Consider the following 25,338-nt stretch of genomic DNA (forward strand, 5'->3'; position numbering starts at 1 on the left):
CTTGGGATGAATTTCTGCTGTGTCTCCTGAATTATCCGCAGAAACTCCTGCCATTGCTGTCCCACCATTTTCCCTGTTAGGCTTCCCTTCCAATCAATTCCAGTCAGCTCTTTCCTCATGTCTTTGAGGAAAGTTGCCTTTACTCAGTTGTAATATTATTACATCTGATACAAGCTTTTCCCTCTCAAACTGCAGGGTAAATTCAGTGTGATCTACCCAAACAAAATCTTGTAGACATTCCACGAATTCCTGTTCTTGAGATCTGCTAAAAAAACTGCATTGTAATAGTGCCTTTCTTACATGCTTTTCTTTTCCGGATTTGTTTTTGTCTCCACCTCCTGACTATTGCTTGGAGGCCTGCACACAGCTCCCATCAGGGCCTTTCTTCCTTTGTAGTTTCTCAATTCTATCCACACAGATTATGCACCTCCTGACTCTATATCAGTTCTTGCCATCAGTTTAATTTCATTTCTTACCAACAAGACAAACCCACCCTCAATGTCCACCTGAGTGTCATTTCAATAGCATGTGTATCCTTAGATATTTAGTTCTCAGCCCGATTCCCTTGCAGCCACGTCTCTGTGATACCCATTATGTCATACTTGGCAATTTCAAACTGCGCTACAACCTCTTTTACCTTACTTTGTACATTTAAGTATAAAACTGTCAGTACTGCAACGATTGACCCCCTATGCACAATTGTCGCCTCATCTGCTGTACCCGAAGTTAGATTCCTGATCCTTCTCAAACTTTCTGTACTGTTACTTGTTATGGAAAATTTAACAACCTCTGCTGAACTCTCTTGCCCCTCACCTTTACCTTTTTTTAATAATTTTCCATGCTGCTGAAACCAACACCCCCATTATTTAGTTCAAAGCCCTATCCACAGTCCTAATTGTGCAATTGCCAAGGATGCTCGCCCCAGCACAACTCAGGTGGAGCCTGTCCCACCGGAATAGCTCTCTTCACCAGTACTGGTGCCGATGTCCCATGAATTCAAACTCCCTTCTCCCTTATAAATCTTTGAGCCACGCATTTAGCTCTTTAGTTTTGTTGAACTTGTATCATTTAGCTCATGGCTCAGGTCGTAACTCAGAGATTTTGGTTCTGCTTTTTAATTTGGACTCTCACTGCTCATATTCCCTCAGCAGATTGTCTAGTTGTCCTTTATCATTGGGAACTACATGAACCATGACAGTTGGATCACTTCCTTCCCACTCCAGGTTCCTCTGCAGCCCAGATGAGCTATCCTGAACCCGGGCACCTAGGCACACAATGCAGCTCTCAGGACTCTCAGTCCTGGTCACAGAGAGCAGCATCTATCCCCTCATTACAACTATAGTTCTCTTTTCTCCCTGTCTCTTGAATGGCTGCATGTGTAATGGTGCTATGGTCAGTTTGCGCTTCCTCCCTAGAGGCCCAGCCTCATCTACACAGGGAGCAAGAACCTCAAACCTATTAGATAAGCTAAAGGGCTGAGGCTCCTTCAGCTCTACCTCCAGGATCTATCTACTGCCTCACTTGTAGTCACACTGTTCTGTCCCTGACCACTGACCATTGGCCAAATTCAAGGTAATTAATCCAAGGTATGTGACTGCTTCCTGAAACACAGTGTCCAGGTGACTCTTTCCCCGCACACCCCCCACCCCCCCACCACCCACCACCACCCACCACCACCCACCACCACCCACGACCACCCACCACCACCCACCACCCACCACCACCACCAATGTGTTGCAATATCCAAAGCTCAGACTCTAGCTTATCAACTCTGAGCTGGAATTCCTGAAGTAACCAACATTTGCAATAGATGTGATCATATTGAACCACATTTGGGTCCACCAGCTTCCCCAATATGCAGTTACAACATATCACCTAGCCCTATATCTTACTTTTAATTACATAGTTCTCAATTTGAGTTTTAATGATTTTGTATTCATATTTTAATTCATAGACTGTGAATATTTTCCTTATTTGTCTTCAATCTGAAAGTAATCTATGATAGATAGCTAATAATTTGACTATCACCAACAAATGAACTTGTGGCTACTTGAGATGTCACTCTTCTTCACTGAGACCCTGTTCCTGGACTTCAGTTTATCCTGTTTAAAACAAAGCCTTACAAACTGTGAGCCAAAAAACGCAAACAAAAGGTACCTCTTTCCTTCTGCACTGAATTCCCACACTGCTTCCAAATTCCCTAACTACACATTTGCTTGGGCCGTGTTCCACTCCAGTTATGATCTCTCCTTTCTGACAGTGTGAAGTTTGCTGTCATGCTAGCCTTAATGTGTTCTAATGAGCTATTTAATTCATTCAGTTTTATATTTAGGTATATTTTTACATATCTTATTAACCTTAACATCAATTGCTGTATTAAGTTGAACTGTAGGAATAAAATAAATCTTAGCCATTTACCATATACTCCCCAGATAACTAGCTGCTACTGTAGCAGAGTAAGAAACATCTCCAGAAAAAGTTTAGGAAAGACAAATTCAACAGAACATCTCATTCCCTTCCTCACTTGAGCTTCCTTAATCACTCAATTGCCACACCCTATTGTAAGTCAGCACTAACTGGGCTAGTCTTATATGCTGCTGAGACTTGATGAGGATCCACTTAGACACTTCACTGTGGTAGCATGCTGGAAATTAATCCCCACATTAGGAAAACGGGAGGTGATCACGATGGCACTGTAGCATTCTTTGTAACCTGGATGTTGTTTCTCGTGGCTAAAGATTCTCAAACTAGCGAATATAGTCTCACATAAAGAATGAACAATTTAAGACTAAGAGGTGGCAAAATTTCTTCACTTCACGTTGAGAGCCATAGGTATTCAATTGATACTTATATTCAAAATTGAGATGGATAGTTATTTTGACTGCATGGGAATCATGATGTGGGTATTCGGCAGAAGCGTGGAATTGAGTTCCAAGTTTATCCATGATCTCATTGAATGTCGCAGCAGAATCAAGAGGCCATATGGAATATTCCTGCTCCTTTTTCTTCTAGAAACATAGAAGGTAAGAGCAGGAGGAGGCCATTCAGCCTTTTCAACCTGCTCTGCCATTCATCACAATCGTGGCTGATAGTCCAATTCAACAGCCTCATCCTTCTTTCTCCCCATTACCTTTGATTCCATTTGCCCCAAGTGCTATATCTGGCCGCCCCTTGAATACATTCTATGTTTTGGCGTCAATTACTTCCTGCAGTAATTCCACAGGCTCACCACTGTTTAGGTGAATAAATGTCTCCTCACCTCCATCCTGAAATGGTCTACCCTGAATCCTAAGACTGCGAACCCTGGATCTGGACACACCCACCATCAGGAACATTCTCCCTGCATCTACCCTGTCTGGTCCTGTTAGAATTTTACAAGTCCCTATGAGATCCGATATCATTCGTCTGAACCCCAGTGAAAACAATCCTAACCTAGTTACTCTCTCCTTATACATCATTCCTGCCATCCCTGGGATCAGCCTGGTAAACCTTTGTTGCACTCCCTTGAAAGCAAGACCATCCTTCCTAGAAAAAAGACCAAAGCTGCGCACAATATTCGAGATATGGAACAAAAACAAAGTTGCCGGTCAAGCTCAGCAGGCCTGGCAGCATTTGTGAAGGAGAAAACGTTTCAGGTCCGATGACCCTTCTTCAGAACATACTGAGGAAGAGTCATCAGACCGAAAATGCTAAGTCTCTTTTCCCCTTCACGGATGCTGCCAGACCCGCTGAGCTTTTCCAGCAACTTTGTTATTGTTCCTGATTTACAGCATCCACAGTTCTTTTGGTTTTTATTCTAGCTGTGTCTTCACCTAGGTCCTGTATGACTGCAACAACACATCCCTGCTCTTGTACTCGCAATGAAGGCCAACATACCATTTGCCTTCTTTACTGCGTGCTGCAATTCTCTCCCAATTTACAGCCATTCAGTAGTCTGTCTTATTGTTTTTGCTTCCAAAGTGAATAACCTCACATTTATCCAAATTATACTGCATCTGCCATTGATTTGTTCACTCAACCTCGTTTCAATCTGTTGTAATTATGCTGAAGGATCTCTGTATCCTCGTCACAACTCACCTTCCCACCCAACTTGGTATCATCTGCAGACTTGGCAATGTTATATTTTGTTCCCTCATCCAAATCATTAATACGTACTGTGAATAGCTAGGGTCTCAGCACTGATACCTGTGGCACCCCACTAGTTACTGCCTGCCAATTTGAAAAGGACCTATTAATTCCTACTCTTTATTTCCTCTCTTTATCATTATTTTAATCAAATGGAGCCAAGAGGCAAAAATGAACGTAAAAATTTTGCAATTTTTTTTTCAAGAAAAAGAAGTATAAAATCAAACTAACTACTACAGCAATTGTAATATCGATATTTTCAATCAACGATGAACATGTTGAAGAGAGGAGCAATTGGGGAATAAAATGATACTTGGCCAACTCATGCCTCAGCTTTCAGAGACAGACTTGTTAAATGGGATGGAACCTCAGAAAGATCAGATTCGTATGATGCCTTACAATTCTCTACACATTAAACAAAATGTTTCTGAGAGCCTCTGTGCCTTTACATTGAAAGAACAGAATCACAACAAATTGAGAGGAAGTTTAGGTTATAAAACATGAAAAAGTCTTTGTTTTGTAACTGTTTGTTATGTTGTGAATTACCACAGTACAATACTGTCTAAATATTTTTGGTCTTCTAAGATGTTTTTTTCAAGAGTTGCAAATTTATTTCCATGAAATTTGTCAAGGTTTGTTGTTTTCTTAAATGTTGAGATTCTCAGATGCGGTTGGTTCTAAATTAGAAACAGAATCTGAACTTTAAAACGAGGCAACTTTTTAGAAATCCTAGAATTCTTTTGTTGTGCAATTATCATGAGCCAGTTCCACTCATGGTTTAAGCATTACAATTTAATCAGAAATGGTCGCTGCCTTGTACTGTTAGAAGAAGCAGATTTTTAGCCTAGAATGATGCAATACACCATATTCAGGCAGACATGCCTGTACATTTCTGATGCGTCCCATTTTGGTTTTTATCCCCAGTGTCCCTGCCAAATTTTCCATTCTCAAGTAAACATCCGATTCTATTTCTAACATTGCTATTGAATGTGAGGTCGTTGACTTGCTCGCCAAGCTGACTTGTTTTCATTCAGACATTTCGTCACTGTGCTAGGTAACACCATCAAGTGAGGCCTCCCTAAACGCCATCCGTTTAACTGGCACAACATATCTATAGTAGGCCAAGCCAAACATTGACACCCACCAGAATTCCTTGAGGCATGATTTCCAATCCATAATGCAATCAACAAGCATATAGAATTGGATCCTTCATACAAACCCATACAGAACAAAACCATAAATGACACTACTCAACATAACAGACCGGACAGTATAAATTCTAAGCAGACTAGAACAACATCACTTTATCGAGGCCTCACTGATGATGTTACCTAGCATGGTGACAAAGCCTCTGAATGAAAACAAGCCAGCTCGGCGAGCAAGTCAACAAACTCATTCAGAACCCGAGCTACAAATCTTTGCTAAAACCTTAAATTGCTATTGAACTTATTTTCACTATCCTGTTGGGAATTTTATTTCTGATCATTATCACTAAGAAGATCACTCCTTAGTCCTATCTCCCAACCTTGGAATTTATCAATTGTCATGAATTTGTGTTCTCTGGTTACCAACTCCCCTTCCATTAAAAACTGGAAAGGTTTCTTGCTAACTACTCTATCAAGTTCCATCTTAACTGCTAAAGCATGTCTTAATCTTTTCTGTTTCAGGGAGAATAATCCTATGCCTTGACCTTTCTTTGCAAGTGATACCATTGTTTTGTGCGCTCTACTCCAGCTGAGGTTTAACTAGTGATCTATAAAATTGTATTTTTAGCTTTCTTGTGTTTGCACTCACTGCCTCTGTTTATAAAGTCCAGGATACCACATGCTTATTAAAAGGCCTGGTCTAAGTTTGCAGACCCCCATGTCCCCATTCCAGCACACTTTTTTTAAAATCATGCCATTTAACATACATTGCCACCTCTTGCCATTCCAAAAGATGTCATTTAACGTTTGGCTACGTTAAGTTTCACCTGCTCATTTTACCAGCCTAGATCCTCCTAAATTGCTTTTCAAAAATATTTTCCTCTGAGCTTGCAACTATTCCAAATCTTGTCATCTGCAAATATTAAAATTATGTATCGTGTGGATGTAATTGATACCTATTAAAGTGGTGATCCTAATACCAAGCCCCAGAGACATCACTGTATACTTCTCTCCAGTTGGAAATATGACCATTCAACATTTTTCTGATCTGTCTGTCCTAGGCTGTTTTGAATTCATGCTATCCTTATGCTTCCATTTTGCATAGTAGTCCACTATGTGGTACTTTATCAAATACCCACTGCAACTCAATAAATAGATATGTAAAATTAAGAAATGTAAAACAAAAAATCTCCATGTTATCTGCCTGTGAAATTTTCTGAATAGTTGTTTCTAATTCTTTCTGTTGTTGTTGAATGTAGATCTGAATTCTAGCCCGTGCTAAATAATACCAATACTGACCATCTTCATCTAGGGCTATATGTTGCCCACAAGATCAGGTGTACACTAGAATCTTATATAGAGTCACAGATAAGGTCATCAAATTTTAAGTTAGTGATTTTATTGGTGCATGATCTAAGGGTGAAGCTTGTGTTGGAACAGTGCTGAGAGAAAATCAACTTGTATTTAAAAGGGGAATAGTTAATGAAAGCTAAATATTTATCGTCTGTTCATAATCATGAACTTAGCTGGTAAAAATGACCACAGCCATTGAAAGAGAGGCAGCAATAATTGCAAGATTATAAACTCATTATGTAAGAGCGGATATTCACAGTGAAAGTGCAGTTGAGCTTTTAATTCTTCTAATCTAGTGGGACTTTTGTACACTCAACAGATTTTTTTTGTTAATCTTAAGGAAATAATGAATTAAAGTGGGTTTCCAACAGACCAACCAGATCTGAGACTCCCAAAACATACTTTAATAATCATTCCTCCAAGTTCAGAAAAGCCTGACATACTTTTCAAAACATTCTATTTTCTATAATTGCAGATCTCTCAATTGTTCTCCTCATGACACAGTCTGGCAATTTTGTTCTAATCGCTAACACTCTCTTCTCTCATCCTCCTTAATTTGAGTCTAAAACCTTGTCATCGCCTCCACAGTTCAAGAAAGCGTACTTTTTCTCTTAACCTGGTTAATGCTGTGACCTTCCTTTATTTCCTTCCTTTCTAAGTGTTTTGCCTGGATTCCGCTGTCTCCATGGAATACTGCTCCCCACTGCCTATGTTTTCTGTTGTGATGGCATCCATTCATGCTGCCACACAGGGCAGAAATTTCTGATACTGCAAGAATTCCTACCAACTGTGCACAGCAACATGCAACCACACAAAACATCAGGAGATAGGAGTTTTGGGAGGTTGCCTGATGAAATGGAAAAGAACCTGGATTGTGTGGAAAATTCTCTTCAAAGTGCTTAATGTCTACATCTAATACATACAGTGAACTTGGATGAAGTTGCCCTTCAAATGTCTTAATCTTCTATGGAATGCGCTCAGTGGTTAATCTTTCAGTCTCAGGACAATAGTTGTGGAAGGGAGATACGCCCATGCAAAACGCAGTGTTACTTGTAGCTTTATTTTCTTCAATAATTTTTTTGCAATTTCAATTTACAGTTTTGTGTAATATTATTTTTATTTATATATGATGTTGCTACCCCTAATCTCTGCAATGTATAATCGTTATCCGCTTGATTTGATGACATTTTGTGTTCTTATGTTTTAATGAAGTCACCTCTGGTACAACTAGCCGCTGGTGATATAGTTTGTCTTGAATTTTACATCTTGCTCAATTATTTTCAAATCTGATACGCAGCGACACCATATGTTTATGGTCTTTTTGAAAAGCCTTTTTTGACCCCCTGAAACTGCTGCCTGTTCAGAATTTTCTAAATTATTGTACGCAAACTATTGTAAACAATTGTACACAAACTGAAAAGGAAACCAACAGGACCGGAATCAGATTTATTAGTTAAGATTTTTAAGGCCATCCAAAAGTTATTGTATCAGAACGCCCTGCACATGAAGTGCCTGTGCAATAGTTTGTTGAACAAAGGACAGCAGTGTTTGTTAGGTGTGAGCTTTTGTTGACTTTCTCCTTTAGCCTATTTTGTGTTTATCCTTCAAATTCTGTTCTGATGCTGCACACCACACCATTCCTGATCAGTGACTGTCACCAAGGTCTCTCCTAATGCTTCCTTAGAACTACACTGTAGGAGGTATAGTAAAGCAGCCCGAGGTGAACCTGGAGATTTATTTAATTCCCTAAATAAAAATATCCCAGCTTCTTTCTCTTCTCTCCTGGAGAAGTCTTTTTTATCTTACACACTGTCCTTTCCTGGCATGTGAGCCCAGGCAGCAAGCAATGTCAAGCCCAATCCTCTGCTCACAAATGTCTATATGACAGCACTTACGAACAGCATCACTAAACAGCACATGAGCAAGAAATCATTTCTTTATTTCTTCCTTAGTACTGGAATGCCAAGGCTACTTCAACTGAGCCATAACCAATTCTAAGAATAGAACCTGGGACAGTTCTGAGCTGAATCATTTATCTTTAGGCTGTCTATTTATTGATTAAATGATCGGGATTGTCATTTCTTTGTAGGAAGTGGTTAGTCTTCATTAAACTTCAGGAAGTCACAGCTCAGATCAGTAATATATAGACTTTAGACTCCTTTTCCATCATTTTTGCGCAGATAATTAGGTCAATGATTTATTTAACAAATAAGAAATCATTTTAATTGCTGCGACATGACTGCCATTAAATTTGCAATGTATAAACCCAGGAGAATGAAATGTGTTACAAATTTGTGCAATTGCTGCAAGTGACTGATCTGCCTTGAATAAAAGATTCAGTATTTATGATTTTAGAAAGTAATTGTAAATTTAGTAAGAAGTATTCTATAGAAGTTGAAGTAGGTTGAAGAAAGCCCTGATAACAGCAAAAGATCAATAAGTTAATTGTTTATTCACTTTAAACATTAATTATCTTTTAATGTTCGATTTCAAAGCATTTTGGAACCAGAGATATACCACATTTACAAAATCTTCTTGTTTTATAATTGCACCATTGATTGAGCCCACTTGTTTCATTCACTTCCTAAGTGAGACATTAACTATTGGATGTTTTATGTATTGATACCAGTTCCGAGTGTTGTCACGAAGATAGACTGTGTTTCTAAATGTGGAATTTTAATATAAATTTTCTTTAATATAAATGAAGATTATTGATTTTAGTATTTCAATTTTTTGTTATTTTATTGAAAGTTATAATTAATGCACAGGGCAAGGTAAATAATGGAAAGAAAATAATTAATTTTGTAACCCATACCCATGTCATGTATGCTTATACCATATATAACATGGATTAGATATATGCTGCACAAGCTTAGAATGTAATGTAGTGGCATTATCATCTCCTATTCTGGCTAGCCTGGCCAAAATTGCTGAATAGTTCTGTCAATTTTATGATTTGTTATCAACCAGTTCTGGATTGAACCTGCCCATGCTTCTTTCACAGAGGACTTTATTCAGCAGAAGGAGGCAGCCAGGCTAGGTTTGAAACTCTGCACTAGCTAATTACTTTTCGTCCCTTTTATAAGTATCAGTATTCCTCTTCTTCCATTTTAACTTTAGCACCTTCCTTGACTCATTTTCTGGACAAATTATTGGTAGGAATTTGGCTAGCTAACCTGGTCATACGATTCTGCCAAATCTGTAGTGCACACTTCTCCACAGCCTAAAATATATTCCACGTTCCTTAGGTCAAAACTACATTTAGGTTGTTGTTTATGTTTGACAGTTGTTTACCAGCATATTCCATCAAACAACAAAAATGACTGTTCAATATGATCTCTCCCATGTGGTATCTGGTTTGTCAGAATCTTCCAAAAGAAGCCTCAGTGAGCAACAAAATAGGATCTTGCATTTGTAGATGTCTGTTTTCAAGCATTTGGAGAAATCTGAGGATTGTCTCCCTGAGAAAGATTGTGGGCTCACCCACAAAGAATTAGATTCTTGTGAACAAAGTTATGCCTTGTATTCATCATAAAATGTTCGTTACAAAATTGTAGGCTGGAGTCCAGCACATATGCTGCAATCATGCAGCATAATTATAGTTCATTCCACTAATCTGTCAAGAGTAAATTAGGTTGTTTTTCTTCTGTTTTTCTTGTTTCAAATACATAAGTAATTTTTTTCTTCAACTTTTACATTTCCATTTTGGTTCCTTCTTTCTGCTGATTTCTTGCCAGTACTGTTTTTGTTTTGTAAGGATGATAAGCAATATAGAACTAATATGGGTTGATGGAGGGAAGATACACATCATTCTTTGAATTAAGAAGCAAGATGGAGGGATTGAGTGGCCTCTTCCTATTCTTATTATCCACCTCAAGCATCTCCTTCCTTCCTTCACAATGTGCAACAAACTAGACAAACCATTGCTGTTACTTCATATTGCTATTTGTGGAAGGGAGGAGGAAAGTACTTATATTTAACCTGTGTTCAATTCTGATATCTTTTCTTAGGTAACCAGCTCACCAGTGTGCATGGATATGAATGGTCTCGCCATCCCTACAGAATTCCTGTCTAGGCACAATTCAGATGGACTGTTTACATTCGTGGATCATAGATGCATCACTGTTATTGGCTATCAGCCACAGGTTAGTTTCTTGCTCATCTATTTACAGGCTGGTTTGAGGATCTCCTTATTGGTTGAAGGACTTTTCATGTTAGTGCAGTACCTGAAATTTAGCTTGATTTCAGTTACATTTTACACAAATATAATGCATCATGAGGACCTCATGAACAGATTTCTGTTAATAACCAGATCCAGTGGAAAGTCATGGCTCTGGAGAAATTACACACTGAAATTTCAATAAAAGTCAGGTATCTATAATGATTTTCTGTACTTTTTGGATCTACTGAGTAAGAAATCACTATACTGCTTCGAGCTTTAGACAACTTATGTCAAGTCCAGGGAGTTAGTGCAAACAAATGTCAATAAACCAGATGCAGATAACAGCCATGTCTTTTTGTCAAGGAAATGGCTGTTGGGTTAAACTGAAAATCATTTACCAGCTTGTCTACTCCAAAAAGAGAGCAAAGGTGAACCCCAGTTAACGCACAACTTTTGAATCTAATTAAATACCGTCAATAGGCATAAAACCACTTGCAACCTTGGCTTGCCTCTGAGACAAATAATTTAGTTGTGTCCAGTTAAACACCTTTTATTCATTTTCTCTTGTCAGGAGCTACTGGGAAAGGATATTGTCGAGTATTGCCATCCCGAAGATCAAAGCCACGTGCGAGACAGTTTTCAGCAGGTACTTATAGCGTCAAATGACAAAGCAGTAGGCTCTTATAACTTGCTTGTCGTTTTTTTAATATGAATTTTCCATGCTCATCTTAATTCTTTAAACACAAACAGTCTTGACTTGATGATATGAAATCCTGAGACATTTACTGTTTTCCATTAAAGGGTGACTTGATAATTACAAATATTCTACTTTATACCAGTAGCACCTGTAAATCAGGAAGTGAAAAGGAGAGAGGAACTTGGTGAAATTACAGTCATGAGGAAAGCAGTTCCAAGCAAACTGATGGAGCTACGGACTGACAAGTTGTTGAGTCTGATGGGCTATATCCTGGGCCCCTGAAAGAGATAGCTGATGAGCTGTTAGATGTGTTGTTTAATTATCAAAAATTCCCTCAATTTAGGAAATGCTCGATCAGACTGGATGGTAGCAAACATAATCCTATTCAAAAGGCAAGGTGGCAGGAAACCATAAACCAATTAGTTTTATGTCTCATTGGAAAGGTGTTAGAATCCATCATTAGAGATTATTGCTGCATGTATGGAAAACCTCAGGGGAAATAACATCAGTAGGTTTTGCCAAGGGCAATTCATGTTTTACCAGTTTACTGGAGTTCTTTTTGAAAGCGTTATACATATTATAAAGGGGGCTTATGGATCTATTCTACTTGGATTTTCAGAAGACTTTTGATATGAAGCCACAATAAAGGTTTTTGTAGAAAATCGGAGCTCATGGTACAGGCGTAGCATAAATATACTTTAGCAGTTTGGCAGGTAGAAAACAGAGTATACCTAGTTAACAAAGTGTGGAGCTAGATGAACACAACAGGCCAAGCAGCATCTCAGGAGCACAAAAGCTGACATTTCGGGCCTAGACCCTTCATCAGAGAGGGGGATGGGGAGAGAGTATACCTAAATGGTTCTTCATCTGTTTAGTAGGATGTGATAAATGGAATCTTGCAAGAGTATATGTTGGGCCTCAACTTACAGTTTGCATCGATTCCTTAGATGAGGGGAGTGAAGGTCTGGTATCTAAATTCATAGACAACATCATATAGGAAGGAAAATATGTTATGAAGAAGGCACAAGGAAATTGCAGATGGATAAAGATAGGTTGACTGACTGAGCAAAAATTTGCAGGTAGAGCATAATGTATGAAAATATGAAGTAGTTCATTTTTGAAGGAAGAATAAAAGACTAAAGTATCATTTAAATGGAGAGCAACTATAGAATCCAAGCTGCAGAGCAATTTAAGTGTTCTGTTACATGAGCGCAGATTTAGTATGTAATCAGATGGGATGCTGTCCTTTACTATTAAAAGCAAAACTAAGGATGTTATGGTTCAGTTATACAGGAAATTAATGAGACCACATTGTAAATACTGTGTATAATTTTGGCCTCCTCATTTAAGGAAGAATTTAAATTGATTGGAAGTGGTTCAGAGGTACATTATTAGATTGATACTGGAATGAGCAGGTGACTTATGAGGATAGGCTCATTGGCTAGGCTTGCTTTCATAGGAATTTAGAAGAGTTAGGGGTGATCTGACTGAAGTGTCCAAGGTCCTGAATGATTTTGACAAGGTGGATGTGGAATAACATCTCCTGTTGTGTGCCAGAACTTAGAGTGCTGTTCTCAAGTTCTTTCAAAACAGAGATGAAGAGAACTTTGTACTTTGAGGTTGCATGATTTTGAAGTCTCTCCAGAAAAAGCAGTGGAGTCTTTGAATATTTTAACTCAGAGGTGGACAGGTTCTAATGAGGAGTCAACAAGACTTGAAACATTAGCTTGCTTTCTGTCCATGAATGCTGCCTGTCTTGTCGTGATCTCCAGCAGTTTTTGTTTTCAGTGGATAGATTCTTGTGAGCCAGCGGAAACAAGAGTTGGTGTGAATGTGAAATTTGAAACACGAGCAGATCAGCTCTGATCTTACTAAATGGTGCCACAGGATTATGGGGCTGAATGGTCTAATTCTGCTCCTGTTAGTATGTTCGTATATGAGCACCATAAGTATGCACATAGATATGCATCCCAATGCACATTTCATGCAAAGAATTCCATGAGAAACGAGATTTTGAAATAATGTATTTTGATTGTACAAAATAAAAGATGAATATTTCAACCAAAGATCCACCACTAGCCACTTGCATCTCAAACTGACTTGTAGCATGTATACAAACTAACGTTAATCTCCAAATTAATGAAAAGTTGTTTATGTCCAACATCAACGACAGAGGAAAACCTCTGTTATTGCAGAATGTAAGATTTCTAAAAGGTATACAGTTCATTGCCTTTCTAAGCCTCATTTATAGTTGGATTGGGTTGATGTCGCTAAACCATGTGAGAAAGGAAGCTACCTGAAGCTTCTTCAAAGCTACTTCATGCATCCTACGGATAATAAAGAACACAGGGAAGAATTTAGTACCAGCATTATCACTGAGGAAGTAGTAGTAGATACACTCACTAATGGAGATAGAGACGCATTTATCTCCTGGTTCTGATGGCTTGGCATCCTAGGATCCTAAGAGAAGTACTTGGAGATAGTGGATGAGTTGGTTGGAATTTTCCAAAAGTCTTCAGATTCTGGAGAATCGGAAAACTGCCATTGTGATACCTCAATTCAAAAGGGACAGAGGCAAAAAGCAGGTAGCTATCGACTGATAAGCCTAAATCTTTTGATGGACAACTGTTAGAATTAATTATTAGGGAAGTAATAATAGCACATTTGAAAAATCATTACTCACATCAAGTAGAGTCAACATAGCTTCATGAAAGGGAAATAATGTCTGATAAATTTACTACAGTTACTTAAGAAATTCTCAACCAGAGTGGATAGAAAGGAACCAGTAAATGTGTTACATTTGTATTCCCAGAAGGCGTTTGACAAGGTATTTTGCTAAAGGTAGAGCCATAAGTCCACTGTGTTGGAGGTGGTATGTTGGCATGGATAGAGAATTTACTGATGGACAGGAAACAGCAAGTGGTGATAAAGGGTTCTTTTTCATGTTGGCAACCTGCAACCAATGGGTTTCCACAGGGATCGGTGATGGCACCACAACTGTTTACAATATGTAAAGGAAGCCAATATAACATAGCCACATACACAGATGACACCAAAACAGGTGTGAAGGGGATACCAACAGTTTAGTGAGAGATATCGATTGGTTATATATGTGAAAAATTTCACAGTATGAGTGCAATGTAGAATAATGTGAAGTTGTTTATTTTGAAAGGAAGAACAAAAGTGCCATTTAAGTGAAGAAAAACTATAGAAAGTTGCAACATAAAGGGACTTGGGGACACTTGTTCATGAAATGTAGAAAGCTGGACACATGCAGCAGGTAATCAGGAAGGCTAATGGAATATTGACCCTTCTTTCAAGGGGCTTGCAGTGTAAGAGTGGGGCAGCCTTAGTGCAACTGTACAAGATGCTGGTAAGACTAGTTCTGGTGTACTGTGAGCGATTTTGCTCTCGTTATTTAAGTAAAAAAATTTCACTGGAGTCAGTTCAGAGAAGGTTCAGTTGGATGATCACTTCTGAGGAGGGATTATTTTAATGAGTGAAGGCTAAACAGGTTTGGTCTGTACTCTGTGGAGTTTTGAAGAATAAGAAGTGGTCTCATTGAAGCATAAAGCATTCTTAAGGGGCTTTACGGGGTAAATACTGAAAGGTGTCTCTCGTTATGGGCAAGCCTAAGACCAGAGAGGATTGTCTCAGAATAAAGGGGTACCAATTTAAAACTGAGATGAGGCGGAATTTCTTTTCAGAGGGTTGAGAATTTTTGGAACACCTTTCCACCTACAGCCGTGGGGCAGAGTCCTTTTGTGTATTTTAGACTGAGATAGATCCTTGATTAATAGGAGAATCAAGAGTTATGGAAAAGACAGGAAATTGAATATAAGGAATGTCAGATCGGCCATGATCCTGTTCAGTGGCAGAGCAGGTTTGAGGGCCTGAATGGCTGACACTTGTTCCTATTTTCTTATGGCCTTGAACCTCTTGTTTGGAAAAAAAAATGTTGGTGGATTTTTTTATGGTTAAAATAACAGACAAAATTCAAAATTTCCTGCTCCTTACCTCCAACTGTTTCTACTCGCTAATGCTTTCATTGACGAGTGTTGTTGGGCTTTTCAGCTGAGGTGGGATAACATGATCCTGTCACCACCATCTCTCTGTGTGTTTATGTTTGCTGTAGGAGTTCTGGACAGTGATCAGATGCAGATAGACTAGGCTATTATCTGTTAACCAGTAAGTACAAGAATAATTACCTCAGCCAACTCAACATTGGTTAGAATTTGAACAACCCTGTTCTGTGCGAGTCAGTTGCTCGTCATATGAGGAACGGTTGATCTGCTTCATGCATCAAGATGGCAACGCAGTAGAACAAGAAGCATTACCATTTTCCTCCTTTTGAGAATTTTTTTGTTTTGTAAATGATCAACAGAGATAATTCAAGTGGAAAATTGCCTGTTGTTTCCAAATTCCACTGATTAGCATATAGATAATATCTCCGAATTGAACAGGGAAGTTTTATTTTCCTGTCCTGTTTAACTTCCTTTTGACAATCACATCTCTGCATGTGATGGTAGCAAACACACAGTGTCAAAGATAAGATATGTGTTGTAGCTTCAGTGAAATTGCTATCTGCATTAAATCTTGTGGTAAGCAGAATATAATCAGATTTCATTGCAGTTTCCCACAAGTTACACGTCAAAATTAATGCACTGTATATATATTATCCATTAATTATTTAACTTATCCATGAAATGTTTTTGAGTACATGCATATCTCCATGCTTTAATGCCTACAATTAGAAAATCTTGCAATGTAATGAAATGCTCAAATTGTTTATGACTTAAAATAATCATAAAATCCCTACAGCCTAGGAGCAGGCCATTCAGCCCATCAAGGTCACACCAACCCTCTGACCAGCACCTCCCACCCAGACCCAGCCTGCTACCCTACTCTTGTAACCCTGCATTTCCCACGGCTAACCCATCCAGCTTGCACATCCCTGGACATTATGGGTAATTTAGCATGGCCTATCTGCCTGACTTGCACATCTTTGCAGTGTGGGAGGGAACTGGAGCACCTGGAGGAAACCCACGCAAGGTAAAGGGAGAATATACAAACTCCACATAGACAGTTGCCCAAGGGTGGAATCGAACCTAGGTCCCTGACGCTGTGAGGCAGCAGTGGTACCAGCTGAGCTGACAAATGTGAAGGATTTCACAATGGATCTAAACATGTGGAGAGGTTACTTCAGGACCAGACAAAGATCAGTGAAAGGATGTTGCTGTACAAGGTTCGGAGCAGCAATAGGTGCCTGACAATGTGAATGTGCTGCTGTGAGGTTTGTGCAAGGTAACATTCAGTATCCCAATTCTACTGTCTCTGAGGCCTTCCTCAGTGCTGCTGGATAGTAGATGGTAATTTGTGGCTATTGACTAATAGCCTATCACTCTGACACCTGAGTGTGCTGTTTGCAAATATTCACTGACACTTGAAAATCAAAAATTTTTTGGGATTCGCAGTATAGGGAGCAAATAGCAGTATTTCATCGTGGAAAAATCTCTCACATTGTGTCAGGCTGAAGGTGGAAGAGAAGCGACCTGTCATGTATTCTATTTGTTAAATTTTGAAATACTAGTGAACAGAATATCAGACATGGAGAGATATATTGCAGGGTAAAAATACAGAATTTGACAAAATGATGTGTTGCACTGAATCAGCAGCGAGACTGTGAGAATATATTTTGCATCTCCTATTGTAATTCTTTGTTCATTAAAATAAGGGAATCTGCTGATAAAGCAAGCTTCACCTTTGAATATAAAAAGGTGTGCAGTTGGTCATTCCAGCATTTAGCAGTTATGTTCACGATATGTTGAGGTTCTTTGATTTGATTTTGATTTTATTGTCATGTATAGAAAAGTACAGGAGTCCAGTGGAAAGTGTATAATGTCACCACACAAGGCACCATCTTAGGTGCAAGTACCAGGGTACAGAATCTCAAGAACAGGTAGAACGGAAAAACAATGTTAACAGTGAAGCATTGCAGAAGTTATAGTATAGCTCAAAACATATGAAATGTGGTTAAAAGTTACACATTACAGAGCTTCTTAATTTTAATTAGAAAGAAGAAATAAGGCTAAAAGGTCTGACATTACAGTCTTAAGTGCTTAGCCACAGTAGGACACCACTCCAAGGAATGGAAGTCCACACTGAGGCCATGCCGGGCTGAGAGACTGCCACGCTGGGCTGTGAGACTGCTGGGCCAGACCGGGATGCTGCCTTGCCGTGTCTGCGCTGAGTCCGTGGCCAGAAGTCCGTGGCTGGGAGAGGAAAGAAGAGAAAAAAAGGCAAAAAAGAACACTCTCATCTTGGATTTAAAAGGTTCTAAAGTGAAGCACACAACTTCTGCAAAAAGCAATCTTGCGTATCACTTGGAAGTTGAAAAGGAAAGCATCCTAAATTATTTCCTCTGATAATTGAAAGCATTAACATTTTAAGTTGGTATCATGTCATCAGAATTTGGAAATGTTTTAGATATTAGAACATATTGCCTTTTACTATCCAGCAACACTGGTGAGAGCTCCAGGGACAGTAGAATAGGGATACTGAATGTTACCTTGCATGAACCTCACAGTGTGCACATCCACACTTTCAGACATCCAGGAGGTGTGGAGGTGCAGTGCTGCTCTGAACCTTGCCTAGGAACATCCTTTCCCTTATTATCTGGTCCTGAAGTAACCTCTCCATATATTTAGATCTATTGTGAAATCCTTCACATTGCTTTAAATGTATTAGGACATCATTATTGAAGTTGTTCTGGATGCTGGTGCGGCCTGTTCTGGAGTACTGTGTCTAGTTCTGGTTACCCTATGTTGGAAGGAGATTATTAAACTGGAGTGGGTTCAGAAAGGATTTGTATCAGAGATAATGGGAGCTGCAGATGCTGGAGAATCTGTGATAACAAAGTGTGGAGCTGGATGAACACAGCAGGCCAAGCAGCACCGTGGGAGCACAAAAGCTGACATTTCAGGCCCAGACCCCCCTTCAGAAAAGGAGGATGGGGAGAGGGTTCTGAAATAAATAGGGAGAGAAGGGAAGACGGATCGAAGATGGATAGAAGAGAAGATAGGTGGAGAGGAGACAGACAAAATCTCCCCTCCCGCCACTGCAATCCCAAAACCAGCCCAGCTCGCCCCTGCCTCTCTAACCTGTTCTTCCTCTTACTTATCCACTTCTCCCACTTCAAGCCGCACCTCCATTTCCTACCTTCTAACCTCATCTTGCCCCCTTGACCTGTCCGTCCTCCCCAGACTGACCTATCCCCTCCCTACCTCCCCACCCACACTCACCTCTACAGGCTCCATCCCCACTCCTTTAACTTGTCTGTCTCCTCTCCACCTATCTTCTCTATCCATCTTCGATCCGCCTTTCTGTCCCTCCCTATTTATTTCAGAACCCTCTCCCCATCCTCCTTTTCTGATGAAGGGTCTAGGCCCGAAACGCCAGCTTATGTTGTCCTGAAATGCTGCTTGGCCTGCAGTGTTCATCCAGCTCCACACTTTGTTATCTCAGAAAGGATTTACCAGGATGTTGCCAGGAATGGAGGGTTTAAGTTACAAAAGTAGGCTGGGACATTTTTTCAGTGGAGCTTAGGAGGTTGAGGGGTGACCTTATTGGGGTTTATAAAATCATGAGGGATATAGATAAGGTGAATGTCAGGTGTCTTTTCCCTAGGACTGGGAATTTCACGACTAGCAGGCATATTTTTAGGGTAACAAGGTGTTGAGCTGGATGAATACAGCAGGCCAAGCAGCATCAGAGGAACAGGAAAGCTGCTTGGCCTGCTGTGTTCATCCAGTTCTACACTTTGTTATCTCAGATTCTACAGCATCGGCAGTTCCTACTATCTCTGCAAATATTTTTAAGGCGTGAGGAGAAAGATTTTAAAAAGGCGTGGTGGGCAACCTTTTTACAAAGAGTGATTCGTATATGGAATTAACTTCCAGGGAAAATGGCAGATGCAGCTACAGTTACAATATTTAAAAGACATTTGGATAAATACATGAATAAGAAGTGTTTGGAGGGACATGGGCCAAGTGCAGTTAAAAGGGACAAGTTTAGTTTGGGATATGGTTGGTATGGACTGCTTAGACCGAAGGTTCTGTTTCCTTTCTGTTCACTGTATGACTCCAGGCTTTAAGCAAGAAAATGGTGGAGCTTATTGGAGGGAAATAACAAAGGGAATCTCGGTGATAGGTGGAAGGCAAGAGAGGTAAAATGGCAAAGGGAATAAATGGTGCAAAGACAATTGGAGCGGTACAAAATGCTAGTGGAGGAGGTGTGCATGACAGAATTGTGAACAGATACCATCTGAAAGCAAAATTAACCATAAACAACAAAATACAGAATCGATGAAAAACAAAATTAATACATGCAGTGTTTATGATCTGAAATTACTCCATGCTGGCTCTAGAAGGCCAAAAATTGCCTAATCAGAAGTAAAAGTTCTGTCTCTGGAACTTACTTTGAATTTCTTTGGAACACTACCAAATACAGAGGACAGAGTCAGTTTGGTTTGGGACTGGTGTGGGAATTAAATTTGAAGGTGACCAAAATCATGGCAGTCATGCATGTAAAGACTGAATGGAGATGTTCTGCATGTCACATTGTGTCAAATCAATCTTCATCACTGGTACATCGCTGGTCTCAGGTTCCAAATACACAAATAACCTTCAAACATCACCCTCTGCTTCTTGCCACTAAGCCAGTTTTGGATCCGACTTGCCAAATTGTCCTGGATCCCAAGGGCTGTCACCTCCTTGACCAATCTCCCATGCACCTCCTTGTCAAAAGCCTTACTAAAGTCCACATAGATTATTTCAACTGCGTTATCCTCATCCATACACTGAGGCGCCTTTTCAAATGATTCAATCAAATTTGTTAGATATGCTCTCTCCTGAAAAAGCCATACTGACTATCTTTGATTAATGCTTGTCCATGTACATGAGTATATTCCAAAAGTTTCCTGGTGACTACCATTTGACTTGCTGACCTGTGGTTCCCTGATTTATTTTTACCACACTCTTCCTGTATAATGGTAGCTTATTAAGTGCCTTAAAAAATCTGGCTCTGGCACTTTTCTTGTGTTTAGAAAGGTTTGAAAATTGATGTCAAGGTCCTTGCAATCACTATCCTTGCCTCCCACAGCAACCTGAGATACATCTCATCTCAGCCTGGGCATTTATCGATTTTCAAGAGTGTCTGTCAAAATGGTGTTAAGCTTCTGAGTGTTGTTGAGCTATCCTCATCTAGGTAACTCATTCCTGACTTATGCCTTGTAGTTATTGAACAGGCTCTGGAGAGTCAGAAGATGAGTTACTCGCTGCAGGACTCCTAGCTTTCGTACTGCTCTTGTAGTCTCTGTATTTATGTGGTTGGTTTAGTTCAGTTTGGTCTTGCCTTGATCTTAGCTATGTCTGTTTTCCTGTGAGGTAATTGGAACATTCACTATAAGGCCTAGCATTGCTGCTTTGAAGTTTGAAAACATGTCCCAACATATTCAAGTACAACTTCTTCCCTACTGTTATCAGACCTGTAAATGCACCTCTCATACATTAGAGTTGATCTTTCTTTGCACCTTCTCTGTAGCTGTAACACTATATTCTGCATTCTGTTATATTACCCTGATGTAATCATGTAAGGTAGTATTTGTCTGAATAACATGCAAAACAACACTTTTTATTGTATCTTGAAACAGGTGATAATAATAAATCACATCACACATGATGCTTCACATTAGGAATGTATTGCATTTCCATAATATTTCTATTTCAGATGCCAACTATATGATCTTCTGTACTGATCCTTCTATTTTGTTTTTCTGAACCAAGTCATCTTCCCACGGTGCTTGACTATATGTGTTTCATTTTCCTCATTTCTGCTCTTCCCCCCACCCCCCCATAATAGAGCTCCTCTTCTTTTTACATCTCATTCCTTCAGGATTCAAAGGATCATCCTATCTGATTTTTGTACTTGCAGTATCATCCCAGTTTTCCCTCCCTGAGCAGGCAGATGGAACTTATCATGTGTGGCTCCCTTGCCTCAAGCCACAGCAAGAGACTCCCCATTTTAACACCTCCTGTATCCCTTTGCTTCTGGCCATGCTGCCATAAGCAGTGGTCCCCGCTCCCTCTCCCAACTGAAGTATTTTCCCAGTGGTTCATTTGCTTAATTCTCTTTCTTACTTATCCTATTGCTGCTGCTCTACTCATAGGTTATACATTTACGCTGATGCTGCCAGAACTGTTGAGTGTTTTCACTATTTCCTGTTTGTATTTCAGATTTCTAATATCTGCAGTATTTTGACTTTAAGCCTTGAAAATGGGGTATAAAAATATTTTCACACCCCCCCATATTATTCTGTGTCTACATTTTATAAGTGAACCATAGTTCTTACTTATCTGTAATATTCCTTTTGCTATATCTTGTAATCATCAAAGGCGTCACTACTTCTCTGGTGAAATCTTTTTTCTTCTCCCTCCCCAGTAATGTAAACATTGACCTAATTTCAAACAACGCTTTTTGCACAGAATTTCTCATTAGCTGCTTAGGTTGTGAAAAATGCTAGAAAATTCTTTACTTTAGGATGTGAGTTTCCTTGCAACACTGTTACTTGCAGATATTCCTCTTTGTGCTGGACTTTGGTTATAATTGATTAGTAAATGTTGAAACAGGATGCCTCTCTCGTGTCTCTCTTATATGCAATTATAAGTTCAGGTATATTTAATTAGAAGCCTTTGCACATGAAACACATATCAGTGTTCTCACAATTGTTGTGTAATTCAACAATTACATTTTATATGTAGGAAATTAAATTATATCGATTGCTGTTGCCTCTCTTATCCAAGTGGTCAGGCGATTGAATTGTTATTGTGCCATAAATTGTTTTTTTAAGGTAAAGAGAAAAATTCAGAGCCACCTTCTAGAAAAAATTATGTTCTTTAAAGTGCCTTTTCACTTATGGGAATCTTCTTTATAAAAGTTCCGCAGATTGGGTTGTTGATTTTTATCTTTTACAATAACATGATTAGAGAATGGAGTCAACTGGAGGAATCACAAGTGGCATGTTGTAATAGTATCAGAGATAATGGGAACTGCAGATGCTGGAGATTCCAAGATAATAAAATGTGAGGCTGGATGAACACAGCAGGCCAAGCAGCATCTCAGGAGCACAAAAGCTGACGTTTCGGGCCTAGACCCTTCATCAGAGCTCTGATGAAGGGTCTAGGCCCGAAACGTCAGCTTTTGTGCTCCTGAGATGCTGCTTGACCTGCTGTGTTCATCCAGCCTCACATTTTATTATCTTGGCATGTTGTAATGACAGGTGACACTACTGTACTGCAGATGGTGCTGTAGACACTACTTGTTATCACTGCTGGATTTCTGATGTTTTAAAAGGCACCATTAGAGAAAAATATTGCCAATAGACTTAAAATTCTGACTAGTGATGTTCTTCTTCATGTTTCAAGCACCATATCTATCTGACTTTTGTACTTTTGCCACAACTGTCTGCTCATTTAGAGTATACCTCCTGTGACAACTTACTAGCATTGTGATTTTATGCTGCTATAATTAACATCTTTTCTTCGATACTATTGTGTATCTATCCAAATATATATATTCAGCCATAGTTGAAACTGCAGGTACTGGAGAATCTGAGATAACAAGGTGTAGAGCTGGACGAACACAGCAGGCCAAGCAGCATCATAGAAGCAGGAAGGCTAACGTTTCGGGCCTAGACCCTTTTTCAGAAAAACAAATTCTGAAGAAGGGTCTAGGCCCAAAAGGTCAGCTTTCCTGCTCCTATGATGCTGCTTGGCCTGCTGTGTTCATCTAGCTCTAAACCTTGTTATATATTCAGCCAACTGCTTTTCTATTTAGCAAAATCTTTTTGCTGGAAGTTAGTGACAAGAGTCTGCAGCTCCTTATTAGAAAGAACCATCCTGGTCATGAACAGTGACTGCAGTCTGGTTCACTGTGTTTTCATTGCAAGTTATAGAGAATGCTTGGAGTTACCTAGTGTATCTATCCTTAATAATCCATCTTTTTTTTTCATTTATGCAGGACATGCAGCTTGGTAGTACAACCTTGTTGGCCATTTAACTTCTGATTATCTTAATCCAAATACATTTCCCGTCCCTCTCATGAGTAGTCAACACTAGGATTGAGGACTAATGTCTCTCATTTACCTACTATGTAGTGCAACTGGGTATTTACATAATGCAGGAGAGGAAGAGAGGAATATCACGAGGAAAACAGGAGTGTTTAATATTGACTGATCGTTTTTTTCTGGAGGAGATGAATGTTCCGGTCTTCCAGTTGTATGTGATATCTTACATTTTATTTCAGTGAAAGAAATTCTTTATGTAGCATGGTACATCTGGCAGTGTTTCTACATCTTAATATTTCAAGCAGGCATCTTTAAGAATTTTTCCTAAGCACCCCTCCTGATAATATAAGTAACGTCATGCTTAGTTCCGGGAGCAACACTGTAGATTAGTGTTTATTTTTACTGCTGTTACAATGTAATGTGAAGACAAAGTTTTGTGAATCTGATTTTAGCCTGTTATTTTTGAGAAAATTGTCCTTTTGTCTGAAGCCAATAAAATTTTTTTTGATCTGTAAGATGTTTGTATTACCAGGGATTTGATAATGTTTGCAGTAAAGTAAGGCTATTGAAACTGGTGCAGATCTGGTTTCAAACCTGTGAGCATCATGCACAGGTTTCCTACCCAAGGAGAGATAAAGACATGAGCTGCAGTGGGAAACTTGGGACTTTGTGTTTTACGTAGGGCCAAAAATAACACAGGACTGTATCATCAGTTCCAGGGCTTGTTTTATCTATCATGTAACCTGGATACTTAATATGAATTCTGTGTCTTTTGTAACTCCTAATAGGGTGTGGGATATGTCACTGTTGATAGAAGGGTGTTGGTTGTTGACCTGAAAAAATGAAAGCTTTGTCAAGGATTTAATCACAGATGTTTAAAGCCAAACCAAATCTATTATGTAATCCATCAGGAGACAGTAAGTCTTTGAGTCAAATGGATAAAACGGTTGGAGCTAACATTTTCTCCTTAAATGGACCTGAATTGGATAAATACTCTTTTTCTTAATTATTCATGGATGTGGAGAATTGCCCACTAGATGCATTTCTTGTCCATCTCTCAGTCAGCTTGAGGATTGGCGAGCTGCCTACTTGATTTTGACCCAGTGACACTGAATGAACACCAACATATTTCCAAATTTAGAATAGTGAGTTGCTTGGAGGTGAACTTGCAGATGGTGGTGTTCCCATGTACATACTGCCATCTAGATGGTAGTGATCGTGGGTTTGGAATGTGCTGTGTGAGGAAACTTGGTGAATTTTTGCGTTGCATCTTATAAATAGAAACTGCTGCTGTACATTGGTGGTTCAGGGAATGTATGTTTGTAGATATAGTTCTAATCAAGCCGACGCCTTTTATCTTAGATGGTGTCAATCTTCTTGAGTGTTGTTGGAGCTGCGCTCACCCAGGCAAGTAGAGAGTATTCTATCATATTCTTGACTTGTGTCCTGTAGATGGTGGATAGGTTTTGGGGAATCCAGAGATGAGTTAGTCATTACAGTATTCCTAGCCTCTTGTAGACACAGTATTTTTATGGTTAAACCAGTTCAGTTTTTAGTTAATGGCAACCCTCAAGGTGTTGATGCCAGGCAATTCAGCAATGGTAATAGTATTGAATATTAAGGGATGAAGATTACGTTCTTTCTTGGTCAATACCCGGCACTTGTATGGCGTGAGTATTACCTATCAGCCCAAGCCTAGATATTGTCCAGGAATTTCTGCATTTGGACATTAACT

General features: G+C 39.3%; 1 protein-coding gene across 9 annotated transcripts in view; it reads left to right on the forward strand.

Annotated features, from left to right (window-relative positions):
* The window catches only part of arnt2 (aryl-hydrocarbon receptor nuclear translocator 2), a 367,704-nt gene that overhangs the window by 206,438 nt on the left and 135,928 nt on the right, over nucleotides 1-25,338 (forward strand). For all 9 annotated transcript variants that reach the window (XM_048562709.2, XM_059639326.1, XM_048562712.2 and 6 more), the window contains 2 exons: nucleotides 10,634-10,768; nucleotides 11,357-11,431. In XM_048562709.2, coding sequence (XP_048418666.1) covers nucleotides 10,634-10,768; nucleotides 11,357-11,431 — 210 coding nt within the window. The remainder of the gene's footprint in view (nucleotides 1-10,633; nucleotides 10,769-11,356; nucleotides 11,432-25,338) is intronic.

The sequence above is a fragment of the Stegostoma tigrinum genome, chromosome 33 (assembly GCF_030684315.1).
Source record: "Stegostoma tigrinum isolate sSteTig4 chromosome 33, sSteTig4.hap1, whole genome shotgun sequence".
NCBI classification, from domain to species: Eukaryota; Metazoa; Chordata; class Chondrichthyes; order Orectolobiformes; family Stegostomatidae; genus Stegostoma; species Stegostoma tigrinum.